Source organism: Dendrobates tinctorius, unplaced genomic scaffold, assembly GCF_039654945.1.
Source record: "Dendrobates tinctorius isolate UK_male_01 unplaced genomic scaffold, ASM3965494v1 ptg000162l, whole genome shotgun sequence".
NCBI classification, from domain to species: domain Eukaryota; kingdom Metazoa; phylum Chordata; class Amphibia; order Anura; family Dendrobatidae; genus Dendrobates; species Dendrobates tinctorius.
Window position 1 is genome coordinate 24,800,001 of NW_027361829.1, and position 18,737 is coordinate 24,818,737.

At 42.9% G+C, this 18,737-nt stretch overlaps 1 protein-coding gene across 3 annotated transcripts in view; it reads right to left on the reverse strand.

The window, feature by feature from the left end:
• The window catches only part of STAC (SH3 and cysteine rich domain), a 707,138-nt gene that overhangs the window by 272,347 nt on the left and 416,054 nt on the right, over positions 1 to 18,737 (reverse strand). For 2 of the 3 annotated variants that reach the window (XM_073549907.1, XM_073549908.1), the window contains exon 4: positions 7,486 to 7,567. The exons of the other annotated variant lie outside the window; for it this stretch is intronic. In XM_073549907.1, coding sequence (XP_073406008.1) covers positions 7,486 to 7,567 — 82 coding nt within the window. The remainder of the gene's footprint in view (positions 1 to 7,485; positions 7,568 to 18,737) is intronic. 3 annotated transcript variants of the gene reach the window in all.

Consider the following 18,737-nt stretch of genomic DNA (forward strand, 5'->3'; position numbering starts at 1 on the left):
CTTACGTTTTCCCCCTTACATACATTTATATAGAAGTTAAAAACATTCCTTCCAACCTATGGTTGAAAACGGACACAAAAAGTTCTAATCCAAAACATGTTCAATGTAAATGTACACCTTTCCTGAGATATTGATCTAAATATAGGAATTTATATAGTGCTTTGAAAAAGTATTCACTATTCCACATTTTTTCACATTACACCCACAAAGTTAAATGTTGTAAATTTGGATTTTATGTGCTTTTCCAACACAAAGTAGCAAGTATTTGTTAAGTATAAAGGAAAGAAAATATAAGTCTGAAAATTGTGACGTGCATTTGTATTCAGCCACCACTCAGTCAATATTTTGAAGGGCAACCATTAGTGTTGAGCATTCCGATACTGCAAATATCGGGTATCGGCCGATATTTGCTGTATCGGAATTCCGATACCGAGTACCAATATTTTTTCAATATCGGATCTGGAATCGGAAGTTCCCATAATGCAATGAGCCACTGTTGTGGCTGTGATTGGCTGCTGAAATGATGTCATCATGATGCGCGGTCTGTGCGCATCATGATGCGCGGTCTGTGCGCATCATGATGCGCTGTCTGTGCGGGCCTGCCGGGGGTCTGTGCGGGCCTGCCGGGGGTCTGTGCGGGCTGCCGGCGGTCTGTACGGGCCTGCCGGGGGTCTGTGTGTGTGTGCAGGCATCGTCTGATGGGACTACAAGTCCCATCGGGCGATGCCTGCTACAATGACAGTGATTGACACATTAGCCAATGATGGGACAGTAGTAGTCCCATCATCCGGCTAATGTGTTGAATGTAAAAAAAAAACAAAAAAAAACATACATACTACATACATACTACATACATACAACATACATACTACATACTACATACATACTTCATATATACTACATTCATACAACATACATACTACATACATACTACATACAGTATATACTACATTCATACAGCATACATACATACTACATATATACTACATTCATACAGCATACCTACATACTACATACATACTTCATATATACTACATTCATACAGCATATATACATACTACATATATACTACATTCATACAGCATACATACATACTACATATATAGAACATTCATACAACATGCATACATACATACTACATATATACTACATTCATACAACATACATACATACATACTACATATATACAGCATTCATACATACATACATACATACTACATATATACTACATTCATACAACATACATACTACATACATACTACATTCATGCAGCATACATACATACTACATACAACATACATAAAACATGCTACAGATATACTACATACATACTACATATATACTACATTCATACATACATACATACTACATACATTCTACATATATACTACATATATACTACATTCATACAGCATACATACATACTACATACATACATACAACATACATAAAACATGCTACAGATATACTACAAATATACTACATTCATACATACATACATACTACATACATATATACTACATTCATACAGCATACATACATACTACATACATACATACAACATACATAAAACATGCTACAGATATACTACATACATACTACATATATACTACATTCATACATACATATATACATACTACATACATATATACTACATTCCTACAGCATACATGCATACTACATACATACATACATACAACATACATAAAACATGCTACAGATATACTACATACATACTACATATATACTATATTCATACAGCATACATACTACATATATACTACATATATAATACATTCATACAGCATACGTACATACTACATACATACATACAACATACATAAAATATGCTACAGATATACTACATACATACTACATACATACTACATACAATACATTCATACATTCATACAATACATACATATATACATACAGTACATATAACAAAGAGTACATACTCACCATTACTTGTCATATTGTTCCCCGAACTCAGCGTCATCTGTGAAAAAAATATGAAAAAAACAAACCACCAAATACTCCCTGTTCCGCAGAAATCCACGAGTGTCCCATGCCAATATCCCGTGGAGAACAGCAGCATCAGCTGATGCGACCATTCTCTAGGGGCTCTAGGAATCCAATGACGGGAGGTAGGTATCCTTCCGCACTGTATTCCTCCACCACTGTAAAAATAAATAGTCCCTAGTCACACTTTATGGCAAAAGCTGTGTGGGAACTTTCTCACACAGCAATGCCAAAAGTGAGACTAGGGACTATTTTTTTTTACAGTGGCGGAGGAATACAGTGCGGAAGGATACCTACCTCCAGTCATTGGATACCTGGAGCCCATAGAGAGCGGTCGCATCAGCTGATGCTGCTGTTCTCCACAGGATATCGGCGTGGGACACTCGTGGATTTCTGCAGAACAGGGAGTATTTGGTGGTTTGTTTTTTTCATATTTTTTTCACAGATGACGCTGGCTTCGGGGAACAATGTGACAAGTAATGGTGAGTATGTACTCTATGTTATATGTACTGTATGTCTATATGTATGTATTGTATGAATGTATTGTATGTAGTATGTAGTATGTATGTAGTATATCTGTAGCATGTTTTATGTATGTTGTATGTATGTATGCAGTATGTATGTGTGCTGTATGAATGTAGTATATATGTAGTATGTATGTAGTATGTATGTATGTATGCTGTATGAATGTAGTATATATGTAGTATGTATGTAGTATGTAAGTTGTATGAATATAGTATATATGTAGTATGTATGTATGTATGAATGTTGTATATATGTAATATATATGTAGTATGCATGTATGCTGTATGAATGTATTATATATGTAGTATGTATATTGTATGAATGTAGTATATATGTTGTATGTATGTATGTATGAATGTTGTATATATGTAGTATGTATATAGTATGTATGTATGTTGTATGACAGTAGTATATATGTAGTATGTATGTAGTATGTATGTATGTTGTATGAATGTTGCATATATGTAGTATGTATGTATGCTGTATGAATGTAGTATATATGTAGTATGTATGTATGCTGTATGAATGTTGTATATATGTAGTATGTATGTAGTATGTATGTATGCTGTATGAATGTAGTATATATGAAGTTTGCATGTATTATGTATGTATGTTGTATGAATGTAGTATGTATGTAGTATGCATGTAGTATGTATGCTGTATGAATGTAGTATATACAGTATGTAGTAGGTATGTAGTATGTATGTATGTTATATGAATGTAGTATATATGAAGTATGTATGTAGTATGTAGTATGTATGTAGTATGTATGTTTTTTTTTGTTTTTTTTTACATTCAACATATTAGCCGGATGATGGGACTACTACTGTCCCATCATTGGCTAATGTATCAATCACTGTCATTGTAGCAGGCATCGCCCGATGGGACTTGTAGTCCCATCGGACGATGCCTGCACACACACACAGACCCCCGGCAGGCCCGTACAGACCCCCGGCAGCCTGCACAGATCGCCGACAGCCTACACAGACCACCGGCAGCTGGCAAAGACCCACGGCAGCCGGCACCGACCCCTGGCAGGCCCATACAGACCCCCGGCAGCCGGCACAGACCCCCGGCAGGCACGTACAGACCGCCGGCAGCCGGCACAGACCCCCTGGCAGCCGGCACAGACCCCCGGCAGGCCCGTACAGACCCCCAGCAGCCGGCACAGACCCCCGGCAGGCCCATACAGACCGCCAGCAGCCGGCACAGACCCCCGTTAGGCCCGTACAGACCCCCGAGAAGCCCGCACAGAGCCCGCCCGCACACACAGACACGCACAGTGTCCGCCCACGCACCGCCCACACTCTTCCCCCCTCCCGAACTTGATGTACAAGGAAAGAAAGGGGTTTTTTTAAATCCGATATTTCTGTCCCATTGACTTGAATGGGACTTCCGGTATCGGAATCGGCGATACCCGATACTTTTTGTGTATCAGGCCGATCCAATCCGATCCGATATTTCTGGATATCGGATGGTATTGTTCAACACTAGCCACCATTCATTGCAATTACTGCTGCCAATCTTTGAGGACATGTCTCTACCAGCTTTGGACATTTAGAGGCTGAAAAGTTTGCACATTCTTCTTTGCAAACTAGCTCTAGCTCAGTGAGATTGGATGAAGAGCATCTGTGAACAACAATTTTTAAGTCTTGCCACAGACTCTCAATGGGATTTAGGTCTGGACTTTGACTGGGCCATTCAAACACATGAATATGCTGTGATCTAAACCATTCCATTGTAGGTCAGGCAATATCTTAGAGTTGTTATTCTACAGGAGAATGAATCTATGCCCAAGTCTTAAGTCTTTTTCAGCATCTAACAGGTTTTCCTCCAGGATTGCCCTGTATTTAGCTACATTCATCTACCCCTGAACTCTAATCAGCTTCCCTGTTCCTACTGAAGAAAAGCATCCCCACAGCTTGATGTTGCCATCACCATGTATGACGGTGAGTATGGTGCTTTTAGCGTGAAGTGCAGTGTTCGTAATTCTGTCACACGTTTTGCATTTAGCCCAAAATGTTCTACTTTGGTTTCAGCTTACCAAATAAAGTTCCTTCTTTAACATAATGTGTCCCCTACATGGCTTTTTACAAAATACAAACAGGACTTCTTATGGTTTGCTTTTAAAAATGACTTTCTTCTTGCCACTCTTCCATAAATTAGTGCTCTCTTTGCTTATGGATAAAATGTTATTCTCGGGCTTACTGTGCGCTGCTTGACCAGGATAAAATCACCACAATGTGAGAAATTTAACCATTTAATTCCCAACGTGTTTCAAAGTGTGAACCACTTCTTCCTCAGGGGATGACATGAAGGCTTCATGTCATCCCCTGAGGAAGAAGTGGTTCACACTTTGAAACACGTTGGGAATTAAATGGTTAAATTTCTCACATTGTGGTGATTTTATCCTGGTCAAGCAGCGCACAGTAAGCCCGAGAATAACATTTTATCCATAAGGATTCGTATTGGAGGTCACGCAGTGGACCTTCGGGCGTGCAGCAGGCTGACAGCGGGTTTATATGCTTATACCTTTCCTGGAAAGGGTGAGTAGACCTTTACTATATCTATTCAATTGTCCACCAGATAAGACCCTATTGCGCTTTTCTGTTTCCTAGTTTTATTATATTGCTCTCTTTGCTTGGGATGTCCATTTAGGTGGACAATCTTGTCTTGGTATGTACACAGAATTACCATACTGCTTCCATTTTTAGATTATGAATTGAATAGTGATTTGAGATAGTGATACTCTTCTCAACAATGTTATCCTTGACTTGTCTGGTGTGTTCCTTTGGTTTTCATGATGCTCTTTGATACCTAATTTTCTTAAACAAACTTCAGAGGCTTTCAAAGAACAGCTGTTGTTATACTGAGAATAAATTACACACAGGTATTAATTGTGTGTCTTCTGGAGGCAATTGGTCACTCAGGATTTTATTTAAGCATATTAGATTACAGGAGGCTGAATCCAAATGCACATTACAATTGTCAGAGTTATAGTTTTAAAATATGTAGAAAACCATGTATCATTTCCTTTACACTTCACAAATACTTGCTACTTTGTGCTGGTATATCATATAAAATCCAAATAAAATACATTTAAGTTTGTGGGCGTAACATGTAAAAATTGTGGACAAGTTCATGGGTTGTGAATACATTTTCAAGGCACTGGAAGTGCGGTAGGGTTTCAGCTCTCTGGTAGCCGCTTGGATATGCACAGTCAATGGTTTTTATATCAAAACAGCATAAAGTTTATTCTCTATCACAAACCGCACCGTTCCAAAGCAAAAACAGTTTTTCTGCAGTAAAAATGAATACTATAAACAGCCTCACCAATTTCAGCATTTCAGGCCGAAGCAGTTTCAGCTCTGTTCAGCTCCATCTCAAACTCCAAACTGCTGAGCTAACCCTCCTGCTGTCATTAGGCCTGTAAACCCTGGGCTGGATGATGGGAAGAACTTTTTTTCCAGACTTTCAGTAATCTAATGTTACTGGTACAGAATTTTACATTACCTAGGCCAAACACCTTGGTGGCACATATTTGCCATCCAGGACCTTATCTCATACTTTCTTACAGTGCTAAACATGCAATACAATGTAATAGCACATAGAGGAAGGATTTTAATTTGTACTTTAGACCTAGCATGGTAGAATGCAAATCTATAGCTTGGTTCATTAACTGCTAGAATGAATGGTCATCTCAGGAGGAGAGAATCATAGAATCATAGAATCGTAGAGTTGGAAGGGACCTCCTGGGCCATCTGGTCCAACCCCCTGCTCAAAGCAGGATTCGCTAAATCATCCCAGTCAGATGTCTGTCCAGCCTCTGTTTGAAGACTTCCATTGAAGGAGAACTCACCACTTCTCGTGGCAGCCTGTTCCACTCATTGATCACTCTAACTGTCAAAAAGTTTTTTCTAATATCTAATCTGTGTCTCCTCCCATTCAGTTTCATCCCATTGCTTCTAGTCTTTCCTTGTGCAAATGAGAATAAAGTTGATCCTTCTACAATGTGACAGCCCTTTAGATATTTGTAGACAGCAATTAAGTCTCCTCTCAGTCTTCTCTTTTGCAAACTAAACATTCCCAAATCCTGCAACCTTTCCTCATAAGACAGGGTTTGCAGACCGGTCACCATTCTGGTCGCTCTTTTCTGAACTTGCTCCAGTTTGTTGATGTCTTTTTTAAAATGTGGTGCCCAAAACTGGACACAATATTCCAGATGAGGTCTGACCAAAGAGGAGTAGAGGGAAATAATGACTTCACGTGATCTAGACTGTATGCTTCTGTTAATACATCCTAGAACTGCATTTGCCTTTTTTGCTGCTGCATCACACTGTTGACTCATATTCAGTCTGTGATCTATTAGTATACCCAAGTCTTTTTCACATGTGCTGTCACTTAGCCCTATTCCTCCCATTCTATATATGCTTTTTTCATTTTTATTGCCCAGATGTAGTACTTTGCATTTCTCCCTGTTAAAAACCATTCTGTTAGTTACTGCCCACTTCTCCAGTTTATTTAAATCTTTTTGAATCCTCTCTCTCTCTTCTCTAGTATTAGCTATCCCTCCTAGCTTTGTGTCAAAGAGAGGCAAAAGGGATTTGTGCCACTTGAAGTGTTTCTCTGAAAGGAAGATACTTGGGAGGTGTAATACAGAAATACCAGCATAACATACCAAGTAAACCCTGGCAGCCAGAAATTGAACTTTTTCTCTTGGAGTGTCCATTCATTTCAATACGGTTAACACAAAATGTAACATAACAATTTTAACGAAAATTTAGCATTGTGTTACTGGACACAGAGTTAGACCTCTACAAGGCATCTTCAGCAAGCACTTTATCTGCAAGTATTCGATAATCCTATTTTTTGATATCAGTACAGTAATGGTCAAAAATATTTTAGTCTATCACAAAATTGAATAACAGTCTTACTCACCAATAGGCATTACTTCTTTGATGCATCCAAATTGCTCATGTATAAGCAACGGTGAGCTATAGTAACGTCGAAAACCCTTTGGCTGAATATATCCATACAGGGCAGAAATAAAAAAAAACAGAGAAACGTAAATCAAGACTTAGTCCATAATAAAAAAAGAATAATAAAGTTAAAATGTAAAGTAAAAAAAAAAATTATTAGTGGCATTTATGTTTAGCTTATACAGAAGCTCTTACCACTATTTAAAATAGTTTTCCAGACATATTATATTAATGACCTATAATTACAATAGGTCATCAATAACAAACCAGTGGGACACCTTGCAACCCAAGCAATCAACCGTAGTCAGCGCAGGTCGTGGCTGTATGTTAGCTGTTAATTGAGCCAAAAAGCAAAATTCCATTTACTGTGTAGTGGCCATTGAAGCAAACTGCAGCCTATCTTCTATTCACTGGTTAGGTTCTGAGCCTAAGTCAATCATAAGCCCAGACAAGCCCTTAATAGCTCTAAGGCAAAACAGAACTTTTGTGGTCGTTAGATGGGAGCCCTGATAAATGTCTCTTAGCTGTCATTGACTCTTTTTAGTTGATTATTAGTCTTATCATTGATTTGCCATAATGCACATGTGAAGTTGTGCCATGCCTGCTAATCTATAGAAGAGCCTTAGATGCCGTTGTCTAAGAGGCGGTTCACAGAGTCCCTTCCAGTGGCCACAGATTACTGACTTGGCAGATGGACAAAGTCCTGTCAATTCATTTGCACCAATGGTATTACTGAGACTTCATTTTTCATTTACACCAATAACAATGCAGTGATATGGCAAGAATCTGCATAACTAATCACATGCTAAATAGATGCAATCAAAGCAGTAGTGGATGGTGAGATATGGAGCCTGAAAGTAAAAAGTTCAAAATATTGTTAGCCCTTTGCTCTTTGCTATATTATATATATATAGGGACCTGGAGGAAGACACATGTAGTGTCGAAACATGTCGTCCAAAAGGGATTGACTATATGCAAAATTGTTATTGAAGAAATATGGAACCTTTTTAATGGAAAAATAAAAGTTATATTTTATCCTACCATTGGACTGATCACTGGAGAAACATTGCTATTTCCTATATATATATAAATATATATATATATATATATATATACATACATCTGTCGTAAGTATTGGTAAATTAACACTCCATGATGGGTAAAGTACATGCATGGTGGTGATCCATGCGTACTTCTTCTGTACTTGTGCGATCAACCTGCAGAAGCCAAACTAATGCTCACAGCATTAAAGGGAATCTGTCACCCCTTTTTCCGAATATGAGCTGCCGGCACTGACATCAGGGGCTTATCTACAGCATTCTGTAATGCTGTAGATAAGCCCCCGATGTAACCTGAAAGAGAAGAAGAAAGAGTTAGATTATACTCACTGGGGGGGGCCGCCCGGTCCGATGGGTGTCGAGGTCTGGTCCGGCGCCTCCCATCTTCAAACAATGCTGTCCTCTTCTTTGATTCTTGTTGCGGCTCCGGCGGAGGCGCACTGCTCTTCCCTGTCGAGGGCAGAGCAGAGTACTGCAGTGCGTAGGTGTCGGACCTCTCCCGACGCCTGCGCACTGCAGAACTCTGTTCTGCCTTCAACAGGGCAGAGCAGTGGGCCTGCGCAGGAGCCACGACAGGAAGGAAAGTAGAGGATGGCATCGTATGAAGATGGGAGGCGCCGGCCCGGATCGCGACACCCATTGGACCGGACCGCCCCCCCTGTGAGTATAATCTAACTCTTTTTTCTTATCTTTCAGGTCACATCAGGGGCTTATCTACAGCATTACAGAATGCTGTAGATAAGCCCCTGTTGTTGCTGCCGGCAGCTCATATTCGAAAAAAGGGGTGACAGATTCCCTTTAACTGCTAGAATGAATGTCCTCATCAATGCCGGGAGTTTAACCTCTCAGATGCCACAGTCGATAGTAACAGCTGCACATCAGAACTTTGGCAAAGGGAGAGAGCTCTCTCTGTCAGCCCATTGCCCCCAAGACAGTATGATTGCGGAATAACAATGTCTTGCTACGGCCTCCTTGCCTGCCATATACCAATGTCTATTACATGATGCCTAAAGCGACACCTAATAGGCTTATTGTCAGCATAACACTGAGAGGAGGAGGTAATACACTGCACAATATAAGCCATTACCTATGCAATGAATGTATTGGATGCATAAGTACCATTGGGGGACTAATAAATATTATAAAAAATATTTTAAAGTGTTAAAGCAAACTGTAAAATAACACCAAATATCCCAGTAAACTGCACACAAAAAAAGGAAAAACATTGCCAGAATTGCTGCTTTTGTTCATCGCAAAAAAACCTGAAATAAAAAGTGATGAAAAAGTAATGTATATCCCAAAATAGTACCAGTAAAAAACTAAAGCTTGCTATGCCAAAAAATAAACCCTCAAACAGGGGTCTGCAAACTGAAAAATTAAAATGTTTTGAATTTCAGAATATGGCAGAGATGGGTAAATTTATTCGAGTGGAATTGAATTCTACTCGCATATACAAAAATCAAAATCTTTTGAAAATATTGATTTTTGTAAATTCACTTTGCAACGATTGATCTAAACCCATTTTGCTGAACTGTAGAGAGCCGCAAAAAGTTTACAAAACAAACAAAAAATGTATAATCACTGTTTTCCTGTTCAGCTCCTCCGCTGCTTGCTGCCTATCTTCAAGTCCATAGAGCCGTCTCTTCTTTCCACTGTCGCTAGCTGTATTTTACGGCCTGTTTGCTCTACTATGCTAGTAGTTTGCTTCCTGCCAGTACCCAGTCTTAAGTAATCATGTCATGATGTCACAGATGTATGCCATGCAGAGACCTCCAAAACCTGGTTGCGGCCTGAAGTCCCAGCCCAGAGTGAAAAAAATCTAAGATGTAACAGTGGAAAGAAGAGAACTGGTTGGTGTGCAGGCTTCCTCCCTGCCCACCATCTTGTCACCAGGGCCTTTTTTTTCTGGCATGTTAGCTCTAGTCACTGCACGTTGCATATCAATGACATCACAAGTAAACAGGCCGTGAGATGTGGCTAGCAACAAAAGAAAGTAGAGGTGGTGCTGAGGACTGGACAGTTGAGCAATGAGCTAAGATTTTTTAAAATTTATTTTACATGTGCTCTATGGTCTGGAGAGAAGCCAGAGAATAATAAGGGATATTCAATGTGTAAAGAATAACTTTGCTACAGATTGAATTTCCTGGGAAAATTTGCATAATTTGTCAAATTCGAATTGTCAGATCCGCTCATCTTAAAAGGACAATGAAAACATATATATGTATGCGTGTCCTGAAAACGCATTTATTCAGACTGGCCTATCGCCTCAACACATTAACCTAACCTATCCCTGTGTGGCAGAGCCAAAAGTTTTACCATAACCAGGTTCCCAGCATCATGTTCCCACATGCTTTATGCATCCATTAGCCCTCTGTGTCTGTACTGTTACACACTTAACATTATGGCTGGTCCATACAATCAGGGCAACTGTTACCACCCACCTTTCGTGTCTACCTCTGTCCTCATATACTGTAAGCTTGCGAGCAGGGCCCTCACTCCTCTTGGTATTTGTTATAATCCACTGTATGTGATTATTGTTATGCTGTAATGTCTATTGTCTGTACAAATCCCCTCTGAAATGTAAAGTGCTGCGGAATATGTCGGCGCTATAAAAATAAAATTTATTATTATTATTATTATATACATCTTTTCTGACCTTGGACGCAATAGTACGTCCAAGGTCAGATCCCCCGCTTTGATGTGGGCTCCGGCGGTGAGCCTGCATCAAAGCCGAGACATGTCAGTTGTTTTGAACACCGGCGCCTATTAACTAGTTAAATGCCGTTGTTGAACGCTTACAACGGCATTTAACAAGCACTTCCAGCTGCCGGGCCGGATATACGCGCATCGCCGATCCCCGTCACGTGATCGGGGATTAGCGATGTGTTGGCATAACAACCAGAGGTCTCCTAGAGACCTCTATGGTTGTTGATGCTGGATTTTTATGAGCGCCACCCATGGAAGTTTTTGAAGTATGTCAAAATTAAAAAAATGTTTTTAAAAAATACGAAAAAAATATTAACAAAAAAGTTTAAATCACCCCCCTTTCGCCCCGTTCACAATAAACAATAAAAAAAAATCACACATACACATATTAGTTATCGCCGCATTCAGAATCGCCAAATCTATCAATAAAAAATGATTAACCCGATCACGTAAACGGCGTAGCGGGGAAAAAAATCAAAATGCCAGAATTACGGTTTTTTTTTGTTGCCGCGAAATTGCATTAAAATACAATAACGGGCGATCAAAAGATCATATCTGCACATAAATAGTATCCTTAAAAATGTCAGCTCGGCACGCAAAAAATAAGACCTCACCCAACCGCAGATCAAGAAAAATGGAGACGTAACGGGTATCGGAAAATGGCGCAATTTGGGGTTTTTTTAAGCAAAATTTGGAATTTTTTTTCACCACTTAGATAAAAAATAACCTAGACATGTTTGGTGTCTATGAACTCTTAATGACCTGGAGAATCATAATAGCAGGTGAGTTTTAGCATTTAGTGAACCTAGCAAAAAAGCCAAACAAAAAACATGGGTAAGATTTCACTTTTTTGCAATTTCACCGTACTTGGAATTTTTTTTCCCATTTTCGAGTACACAATATGATAAAACCAATGATGTCTTTCAAAAGTACAACTCACCCTACCAAAAATAAGCCCTCAAATGGCCATATTGAAGGAAAAGTAAAAAAGTTATGGCTCTGGGAAGAAGGGGAGTGAAAAACGAAACCACAAAACCGAAAAAAGCTCCAGTCATTAAGGGGTTAAAAAGTTACTTTATTTTAAGGAAACCTTAAAAAATCAATATGAATTGAATATCACGATTGTATCAGCTTATGCCATAATTAGTGTTGAGCATTCCGATACCGCAAATATCGGGTATCGGCCGATATTCGCGGTATCGGAATTCCGATACTGAGTTCCGATACTTTTAGCATATCGAATACCGGAATCGGAAGTTCCCATAATGCTATGAGCCAGTTTGATTTGATTCAGCCAATGAGGAATCCTAAGAAGTGTGGGCACATCCTGATAGGCATGTAGGCATGTTAACTAATGGCATGGCTGTGATTGCCTGCTGAAATGATGTCATGATGCACTATAAAAGCCGCCGCCGCCATTTTGGGTTCACTCTGCTGTGAATTCAGTTAGGGACAGGACGCTGCTCTTGTGACTCCGAGGGACAGTTAGAAATATCGATTTGCTAGATTGTGCTTTACACAGGCTAGCTTAGCAACCCCTGTGAGATGCTTTCTTTTGCCTTGCAGCGCTGTTCACAGCTGTCTGCAAGGTCTGTGTGAGTGCAGCTCACGCTGTAGTGTGTCCTGCAGCCACCTCTGGTTGTAGGCCGCTCAGTGTGCGTCACTGTCTCATACATATTTATTTTTGTTTTATTGCTGCTCATTTTTCATTAATTCTCCTATTAGTGTGCATCCATCCATATCCATCTACATTGGTTGCAAACACTATATAGGAGTAGAGAGCGGAGCCTTTCTGCAGCCTTTCAGTGCTAGTGCACAATTCTCTGCACTGTTCACGGCTGTCTGTGAGGTCTCTGTGTGTGAGTGCAGCTCACGCTATAGTGTGTTCTGCAGCCACCTCTGGTTGTAGTCCGCTCAGCGTGCGTCACTGCCTCATACATTGTTCTTTTTTGCTGTAGTGCTGCTTATTTTTCCTGAATTTCTCCTATTAGTGTGCTTCCATCTGTATTCAGCTAGATTGGTTGCAAACACTATATAGGAGTAGATAGAGGAGCCTTTTTTCTGGCTTATGCCCTGCAGCCCCAGCCAGATTAGTATTAGCCTATTTTTTGGAGCCTCATCTATTGCATTGTAGGTTACCTTCCTGGATTGTAATAGCTCCAAAAAGTTAGTGATACTATCGCATTCACATCTTTGGTCACATCCTTTTTATTTTTTGAAAAAAAAACACGTAAATAAAGTTCACCAAACACTACACTTGACAGTTGTGTAGGCCGCATTAGCTCATATTAAAGTGTAGTCCACACACTTTATAAAATTAGTGTTTCTTATACCTGTTAGCAGCTGTTCAGGAATAAGCACACTAAGCCACCCTTTGTACTTTTCTGCCTATCTCTATCAGTCTACCAAGATGAAGAAGGCAGGGAGTAAGGCACGTGGTCGTGGGCGTGGAGTTTCAGCAGGGAGAGGACGTGGGGATTCTGTGCCTGCTGTGGGCACCAGTGACTCAGCATCCCCCAGTTTTACCAGGGAACAGTCCTTTATGCGCAGCTTTGTAGGACCTCGCCGTACCCCACTGCTGCGGGATGAACAAATTCAAGCCGTTGTAGGATGAATGCAATCGCATCGACTTCAATGACTTCCACATCCTATCAGGGCCAGAGCACTGAAGAGCAACCATATGTCTCTTCACCACCTGCTAAATTGCCCAGGCAGTCAGAGAGCCCTGGACAGGAGCCATCTCTACTTCTGTTCTCTGAATCTCTTGGCTTGGAAACAGGGGGCCAGCCAAGCAGCATTCTAGAATGTGAAGAAGAGGGAGTATGCAGTGATGCGCAACTGCTTTGTCCTTCTGAATCTGAAGAGGCGGGTGGGCCAATGCCTATGGTCAGCACACCTCAGTACGCATCAGATGATGAGACTCAGGTGCCACTTTCTGGTGCGTACTATGCTGGCGAGACTACCCAGGAGAAGCAGGTGTTTGAAGAGGGGAGTGTAGATGATGAGGTCCTTGACCCATCATGGCGTGAGGAACAGGAAGGTAGTGGGAGCAGCTTTGAGGAAGAGATTCCCTGAACGGCCAAAACAGGAGGGAGAGGGAGGGGGCAGACTTGGTTGCCTGTAGCCTCCACTTCGGCACCCATTAGGAGCATTCCTCTTCCAAAACCCAAAATGGGCGCTCCCAGGACTTGCAGTGCGTGGTCCTTTTTTGACACAGTTGCAAATGACATTTGCTTTGTCAAATGCAAGCTGTGCAATCAGAAAGTCAAAAGAGGGAAAAGTGTCAGCAACCTCAATACCACAAATATGTGGAAACATGTGCGGACCAAGCACGTGGTGGAGTTACAAAGACACACTGAAGACGTAGGCCAACCTACAGCACCACCTACCACCTCTTCAGCTCGTGTTGTAGCCTCTTCCTCCAGCTCACACACAGCTGGTTCGGCTTCCTCACAGGATCGCCATGGAAGAACCTCTGGCACTGTTGTCCAGAGACCCAGTGACATTCCACCCACAGCACCACATTCCCTGTCATCCTCACACTCCCAGGCCACTCTACAGCCATTGGTAGCACAGGCATGGGAGAAAAGGCGGCCATACTCGCCAAACCATCCCCGAGCACAGGCTCTGAATGCTGGCATTGCCAAACTACTGGCCCTTGAAATGCTCTCATTCAGGCTGGAGGAGACTGACACCTTCCGTAACTTCATGGCATTGGCAGTCCCACAATACACCGTGCCCAGCCGCTTTTATTTCAGCAGGCAAGCCGTCCCTGCCCTGCAAAAGCATATGAAGGGAAAAATTAAACATGCGCTACTAAACGCCGTCAGTAGCAAGGTCCACCTGACCATCGATGCGTGGACCGTTACCCATGGACAGGGACGATACCTTTCCCTCTCTGCCCATTGGTCAATGTTGTGGAGCCGGGTACAGATCTTGAGAGTGGCACTGTACGTGTTCTGCCAACTCCACGGATTGCAGGAATCCAGTCTGTACACATTGACTCCTCCTCATACTCCAGTTCCTCTGAATCAGTGCTGCAGGAGCCGTCACGGTCTACCTCCGCATGGACCCGTGAACGCTTACCTGTTACGACCGATATGAGCACAGCCATGGCCAAATGTCAACAGGCCGTACTGAAATTAATTTCTTTGGGGAATCGAAGCCACACAGCGCAGGAGCTCTGGAATGCCATCAAGCAATGTGTGGTTTGTGCCAGCGAATCTCCAGCCAGGCATGGTAGTGTGTGACAATGGCCGAAATCTGGTGGCAGCTCTGGGCCTAGGCAACCTCACTCATATCCCATGTCTGGCACATGTGCTCAACTTGGTCATGCAGAGCTTTCTGAGGGACTATCTGGATCTTGATGCACTGCTTCACAAGGTCCGCATTGAGTGCGCTCACTTGCGGCGTTCCAGCATGGCAAGATTGCACATTGCAGCTCTGCAGCGCCGATTCCGCTTTCCGGAACATCACATCATATGTGACCTACCCACCAGGTGGAATTCAACGTTACATATGTTAGAGCGGTTGTGTGAGCAGCAGGCAGGAGTAATGGAGTACCAGCTGCATCAGACACAAACAAGTCGCACTGCGCGCCGTTCACAGTTCACCACCTCTGAGTGGGCCTCTATAAAGGACACCTGCCACATTTTGCGTACCTTCGATGATTCCACGTGGATGGCGAGTGCAGATGATGCACTAGTCAGCATGACTGTCCCCCTTATCTGCCTGCTTCAAAAAACACTGCAAGCACTAAGGGAGGAGGTTTTGGAAGAGGTGGAGGATGAGGAGTCACAAATGCCATTTGCTTCTGGACAGTCTGCGCAACGTGGTTCCTCACAAACGCCTAGGCAGGGGACACTTTGTGAGGAGGATGAGGAGGAGTCAATGGAGGAGGAAGACATCTCTCCAGAGGAGGGAGGTACACAATGCTCTAGTAGTCAGTATGTAGAGCGAGGGTGGGGTGATGCAGAGAAGGCAGAGATAACACCTCAAGCAGGGGACAGCGTTTCTTGGCCAGTTGGGAGTCTGCAGCACATGGTTGATTTTATCCTGCAGTGCCTGAGAAACGACCGGCGCATCGACCACATTCTCAACACGGCTGATTATTGGGTGTACACCATCCTAGATCCTCGCTATTGGGGCAACTTACAAAGCCTCATAACACCGTTGAACCGGGAGCATAAAATGCGGGAGTACCAAGACACACTGGTGCATTCCATCATGTTCTCCATTCCACCCGAGAGCAGTGCTGCTAGTGCTTTACAAAGCAGCTCTGTGCATCGAGGCAGTGGAGGAAGCCCTGCACAAAGAGGGAGCAGAAGCAGAGCCTCAGTACAAGGCAAGTCCAGTATGGCCAAAATGTGGCAAAGTTTTGTGTGCCCGCCACAAATGTCTACACCATCACAGACGGCTCCAGTCAGCAGGAGGCAACATTTCCGTCAGATAGTGACAGACTACATGTCTTGCCCTCTCAGTGTACTCCCAGATGGCTCTTCCCCCTTCAAGTTTTGGGTTTCTAAGCTGGATACCTGGCCAGAGCTTAGCCAGTATGCATTGGAGGTGCTGGCTTGCCCTGCTGCTAGTGTATTATCGGAACGCGTCTTTAGTGCCGCAGGTGGTGTACTAACAGACCGTCGCACGCGACTATCCTCCGATAACGTTGACCGGCTACTTTTCTGAAAATGAACAAGGCCTGGATCTCGCCTGAATTTAATTATTTAATTATTTAATTTAACAGATTAAATAATTGGTTGGCAACAGTATCCAGGTCTCCTGTTGTGTTCATGTTTCTACCACCTGAATTGTAATCCTTGGGCTCCAACACAACCAGTTGCTGCTCAGAAGTGCCGTCTGCACAGAAAAAACACTAGCTCCTGTGTTAGTGGGGTTCAGTAACGCCAGCTGCTCCCCTGCTGTGTGTCCGGCAATATCTCCTGCACCCTCCACATTCAAACTACATCAGATTTTAAACTTGCTCCAAGTAGGCCTCAGCCTACACCATGATTGATCCTGGGCTCCAACACCGCCAGTTGTTGCTCAGAAGTGCCGTCTGCACAGAGAAAAACACTAGCTCCTGTGTTAGTGGGGTTCAGTAACGCCAGCTGCTCACCTGCTGTGTGTACGGCAATATCTCCTGCTCCCTCCACATTCAACCCGCATCAGATATTAATCTGCTCCAATTAGGCCACAGTCTACTCTATGATTGACCCTGGGCTCCAAAACCGCCAGTTGTTGCTCAGAAGTGCCGTCTGCACAGAAAAAAACACTAGCTCCTGTGTTAGTGGGGTTCAGTAATGCCAGCTGCTCCCCTGCTGTGTGTACGGCAATATCTCCTGTTCCCTCCACATTAACCCCGCATCAGATATTAAACTTGCTCCAATTAGGCCTCAGCCTACTCCATGATTGACCCTGGGCTCCAACACCGCCAGTTGTTGCTCAGAAGTGCCGTCTGCACATAAAAAAACACTAGCTCCTGTGTTAGTGGGGTTCAGTAATGCCAGCTGCTCCCCTGCTGTGTGTCCGGCAATGTCTCCTGCTCCCTCCACATTCAAACTACATCAGATATTAAACTTGCTCCAAGTAGGCCTCAGCCTACACCACGATTGATCCTGGGCCCCAACACCGCCAGTTGTTGCTCAGAAGTGCCGTCTGCACAGAGAAAAACACTAGCTCCTGTGTTAGTGGGGTTCAGTAATGCCACCTGCTCCCCTGCTGTGTGTACGGCAATATCTCCTGCTCCCTCCACATTCACCCCGCAACAGATATTAAACTTGCTCCAATTAGGCCTCAGCCTACTCCATGATTGACCCTGGGCCCCAACTCCGCCAGTTGTTGCTCAAAAGTGCCGTCTGCACAGAGAAAAACACTAGCTCCTGTGCTAGTGGGGTTCAGTAACGCCAGCTGCTACCCTGCTGTGTGTATAGCAATATCTCCTGCTCCCTCCACATTCACCCCACATCAGATATTAAACTTGCTCCAATTAGGCCTCAGCCTACTCCATGATTGACCCTGGGCTCCAACACCGCCAGTGGTTGCTCAGAAGTGCCGTCTGCACAGAAAAAAACACTAGCTCCTGTGTTAGTGGGGTTCAGTAACATCAGCTGCTCCCCTGCTGTGTGTCCGGCAATGTCTCCTGCTCTGTCCACATTCACACTACTACTGATTTTAAACTTGCTCCAAATAGGCCTCTGGCTCCACTCTGTTTCTAGTATTTACCCTGGGCTCCAACACTGCCAGTTGCTGCTCAGAAGTGCCATCTGCACAATCGACACTTGCTCCTGTGTTACTGGGGTTCAGTAACGTCAGCTGATCCCCTGCTGTGTGTCCGGCAATTTCTCCTGCTCTGTCCACATTCCCACTAGAATGTGGACAGAGCAGGAGAAATTGCCGGACACACAACAGGGGATCAGCTGACGTTACTGAACCCCAATAACACAGCAGC